This window comes from Gobio gobio, assembly GCF_949357685.1.
Source record: "Gobio gobio genome assembly, chromosome: 17".
Classification (NCBI taxonomy): domain Eukaryota; kingdom Metazoa; phylum Chordata; class Actinopteri; order Cypriniformes; family Gobionidae; genus Gobio; species Gobio gobio.
Window position 1 is genome coordinate 51,499,847 of NC_137110.1, and position 5,000 is coordinate 51,504,846.

The 5,000-nt window shown below is 35.9% G+C and overlaps 1 protein-coding gene across 1 annotated transcript in view; it reads left to right on the forward strand.

Moving 5' to 3' along the window:
- r3hdm2 (R3H domain containing 2) overlaps positions 1 to 5,000 on the forward strand; it is a gene marked incomplete at its 5' end in the record, with an annotated part of 56,380 nt that overhangs the window by 24,897 nt on the left and 26,483 nt on the right. Inside the window, 2 exon segments of the mRNA XM_079840056.1 lie at positions 2,728 to 2,817; positions 3,842 to 4,120. Of these exon segments, the coding sequence (XP_079696182.1) occupies positions 2,728 to 2,817; positions 3,842 to 4,120 (369 nt within the window).

Genomic DNA, 5,000 nt, shown 5'->3' on the forward strand with positions numbered 1-5,000 from the left:
CACACGCTTAGAAGCTCAAACGGACGGACGCCCTAGAAAGTGCTACTTAAAGAGTTAGTTCACCCAAAAATGTAAATTGTATCATTAATGACTGAGCCTCATGTGGTTGGACACCCGTCAGACCTCCGTTCATCTTCAGACACAAATGAAGATATTTTAGTGTAAATCTGATGCTCTGAAAGGCCTCCATTGGCTCAACTTTACACTCTCAAGACCCTTAAAAGACACTAAAGACTAAAGTTACAAAGTCCATCTCACTACAGCGGCTCTACAATAACTTTATGAAGACGAGAATAGTTTTTGTGCGCAAAAAAACCCTAAATAACGACTTATATAGTGATGACGATTTCAAAACACGGCCTCATGAAGCTTTGAAGCGTTGTGAATCAGTGAGTCGATTCAGCGGTTTGAAGCGTTATGAATCAGTGAGTCGATTCAGCAGTTTGAATCACCAAATTTCAGCAGTTTGGCGGTTTGACACGCGATCCGAATCATGATTCGACTCACTGATTCATAACGCTTCGAAGCTTCATGATGCCTTGTTTTGAAATCGGTCATCATGATATAAGTCGTTATTTAGGGTTTTTTTGCGCACAGAAACTATTCTCGTCTTCATAAAGTTATTGTAGAGCCGCTGTAGTGAGATGGACTTTGTAACTTTAGTCTTTAGTGTCTTTTAAGGGTCTTGAGAGTGTAAAGTTGAGCCAATGGAGGCCTTTCAGAGCATCAGATTTACACTAAAATATCTTCATTTGTGTCTGAAGATGAACGGAGGTCTGACGGGTGTCCAACCACATGAGGCTCAGTCATTAATGACAGAATTTACATTTTTGGGTGAACTAACCCTTTAAAGGCGGCATGAAATCAAATTTTACAATTCTATTTTTATATTTAATATTGTAGTGTTTACTATAACTGATTTATCTGTGCACTTCATTTTTAAACAAAAATTAATTTACCTTTATAATCTTTACTCAAATATGTTAACTTTCCCTCCCCCACCTAAACGACCTCTCTTCTCTCCCGGTCATGTGCTATGGCGCGAGGGCGGGGTTATCGCCCGCTAAAATATATTTTTTTAAGAGATAGATCGAGTTTTTCTCCACAAATGAGTGCAAACTTCAAATCTGCCTCCATTTTGTTAGCAACGCCCAACTTCCAACGATCCAATCAATTCCCGAAGGACGAAATCAAGCCTCGCCCTACATTTTTTTCTAATTTCAGAAGCCGTTTCACTCGGATATACGTCACAATAACGAGAAAAAGACGATCTCAACTTCCGTTTCACGCCGACTTTAAAATATTAGTTCACTTTTAAATCAACTTTTGCTGATCATTTCCTCACCCCCATGTCATCCAAGATGTCCATGTCTTTCTTTCTGCAGTCGAAAAGAAATTACGTTTTTGATGAAAACATTCCAGGATTGTTCTCCATATAATGGACTTCAATGGGCTCCAAACGGGTCAAGGTCCAAATGACAGTTTCAGTGCAGCTTCAAACGACACCAGATGATGAATAAGGGTCTGATCTAGCCAAACCATCAGTTTCTGAGAGAAACCCAGCAGTATTTATGCTATTATTTTACCTCTTATCAGACGAACGTGATCATCTCTGAGCTCCGCCATAACTTTCGCTGAGTGAGGTCAAAATACGAGTGTGGTCATAGATGTATAGATCGTAGATTTTCGAAAAGAAAAGTACAGGAAGATATTGTCTTCGTTCTGAGGACTTATTATTATTATCTGTCCCTCAAGTCCGGACAGAACTGGGAAAAGGGGCTTTCAAGAATGCGGCCCCCTGCACTTGGAATCTGCTGCAAAATGTGCTGAATCTTAAGGAGCCAGTTTCATTGGTTGATTTTAAATTACTTTTAAACAACATGGAAGCCACACAAACTGGCTGTAGATGTTATGACTGACTCAGTTATGACGGACGATCCTTGCTGTTGTTTATCGCTTGCAATAATATGTGAAATTCTGATTTCTTATGACTTTATAATAATTTATTACTTGTACAAATTGTTATATGTTGATGTTATATGTTTTTATATCTGTAACCTTGTTAAATGTGCTGCTGCCTGTCTTGGCCAGGACGCTCTTGGAAAAGAGATTTTTAATCTCAATCTCAATTTTATTCTGGTTAAATAAAGGTAATAAATGATGCCTCATTCTACTGATCCGTGCAGGCGCTAATGAGGCATCTACGTATACATCTATGACCACGCTCGTATTTTGACCTCACTAAGCGGAAGTTATGGCGGAGCTCAGAGATGATCACGTTCGTCTGATAAGAGGTAAAATAATAGCATAAATACTGCTGGGTTTCTCTCAGAAACTGATGGTTTGTCTAGATCAGACCCTTATTCATCATCTGGGGTCGTTTAAAGCTGCACTGAAACTGTCATTTGGACCTTGACACGTTTGGAGCCCATTGAAGTCCATTATATGGAGAACAATCCTGGAATGTTTTCATCAAAAAACGTAATTTCCTTTCGACTGCAGAAAGAAAGACATGGACATCTTGGAGGACATGAGGGTGAGGAAATGATCAGCATGTGTCTCACTGATGGCGGCTGCTTCTTTGTGTCGTTCTAAAATGCTTCTTCTGCTGTTTGTAACTAATGGCAGGTGTGTGTCCTGTTCCTCTAACTCCTCTGTTCTCTTCCTCTGTTCTCTTCCTCTGTTCTCTTCCTCTGTTCTCTTCCTCTGTTCTCTCTGTCTCTGCAGCCGGGGGCATCTGCGCAGGCGGTGTCTTACTCAAACCCTTCGTGCCCTCAGGTCATCCTGCCTGTTTCTCCTTCCCAGCAGTACAACATGGTACAGCAGCTGCTCCTCTCGCTCCCGCTTCTCTCCCTTCATCCCCTCGTCTGTCCTCTCTGGGTCTTCTGATAGGATGTTGGAGCTTGTAGGAAATTGTTTGTGGGGTTTTTGCACTGATTTTCAGGGGAAGTGCACTCTGAAGTGCCTCACATTAGATGATATTCAGTACGATAACTATTAGTAAAGAGATGATTAATGTAAATATTTAAAATATATAGTAATAATATATAACATATTTTAAATATATAGTAATAACATATAAAATATTCTAAATATATAGTAATAATATATAACATTTCAAATATATAGTAATATATTTAATATATATATTTATTTATTATATATTTTTTATATATATATTTAATAATATTAAATATTAAATTCACACACTTTATGTATATAATTAAAAATAATTGTAATATGAAATATTTAGAATAACTTTAAAATTATATTAATTACATACATGCATGCATACATACATACACATATATTATATACGCACGCACTAATTTAAAAACATCTTAAAAATCTTTTGCGATTAAATGGTAAATATGTAAAATTATTTAAAATAATATTATATATTTAAATAATTATTTTCAAAACCATTTAAAAATATTTAAAGTGTGTATATATAAATAATATATAAAATTTAAATATTATAAAAAAAATATTTAAATACATAAAAAAAACACATATATACATGCATACTAATTTAAAAAATGTCTTAATTTTTTTAATTAAATATGACATATTTAAAATTAAATAAATATATTTAAATATTATATATATAATTTTTTTTTTTACATGAACCGAGATGCTGCTCATGAAAAGCCTTTCAGATCAGTCATGTATGATGTTTAATGACATTAGGATGCTGCCGACATAGACAGGGAAGAAGCTCACTAGGGATTGAAACAGAGCCTGTGTTGATCTCTCTCTCTCTCTCTCTCTCTCTCTCTCTCTCTCTCTCTCTCTCTCTCTCTCTCTCTCTCTCTCTCTCTCTCTCTCTGTCTGTCTTCAGGGTGATGAGTTGACTGCTGGTTTTGGGCAGATGTCTCTCAGCCGTCAGAGCTCCAGCGAGGCACCAGATCCGCCCAGCCTATACCAGCCTCCGCCTGCTGTATTATCCCAGCATCCTCCACCGCAGCCCAGCTACATCATGCCCCCGCCGCCCTCTGGATACCAGCCCGCCGCTCCACACACACACCCGCCTCCACCTCCACCGCCTCCATCACAGCCCATCCTGCAGACCGCTCCGCCCGCTCAGAGCTACATGCAGCCTCCGCCTCCGCCTCAGCAGGTACAACACACACACAACACATCAGCAGGACACATTACAGTCATCACACACACACAGTTAAACACACTTCAACACTGATAATAATCATAACTGTGTGTTGAGCATCAGATCCTCATATGAGAATGATTAATGAAGGGTCATGTGACAATTTTTACTGTATTTTTGATTAATGCTGCCTTGGTACAAAACAGCTATTTTAAATTATAATAATAATCCACAATTTTACTGTATTTATGATCAAATAAATGCAGCCTTGCTATTAAATAGATATTTTAAATTATAATAATAATATTTCACAATTTTTACGGTATTTATGAACAAATAAACGCAGCCTTGGTATGAAACAGCTATTTTAAATTATAATAATATTTCACAATTTTTACTGTATTTATGAACAAATAAACGCAGCCTTGGTATGAAACAGATATTTTAAATTATAATAATAATATTTCACAATTTTTACGGTATTTATGAACAAATAAACGCAGCCTTGGTATGAAACAACTATTTTAAATTATAATAATATTTCACAATTTTTACTGTATTTATGATCAAATAAACGCAGCCTTGGTACAAAACAGCTATTTTAAATTATAATAATAATATTTCACAATTTTTACTGTATTTATGATCAAATAAACGCAGCCTTGGTATGAAACAGCTATTTTAAATTATAATAATATTTCACAATTTTTACTGTATTAATGATCAAATAAATGCAGCCTTGGTATAAAACAGCTATTTTAAACCAATAATATTTCACAATTTTTACTGTATTTATGATCAAATAAATGCAGCCTTGGTATAAAACAACTATTTTAAATTATAATAATATTTCACGATTTTTACTGTATTTATGAACAAATAAACGCAGCCTTGG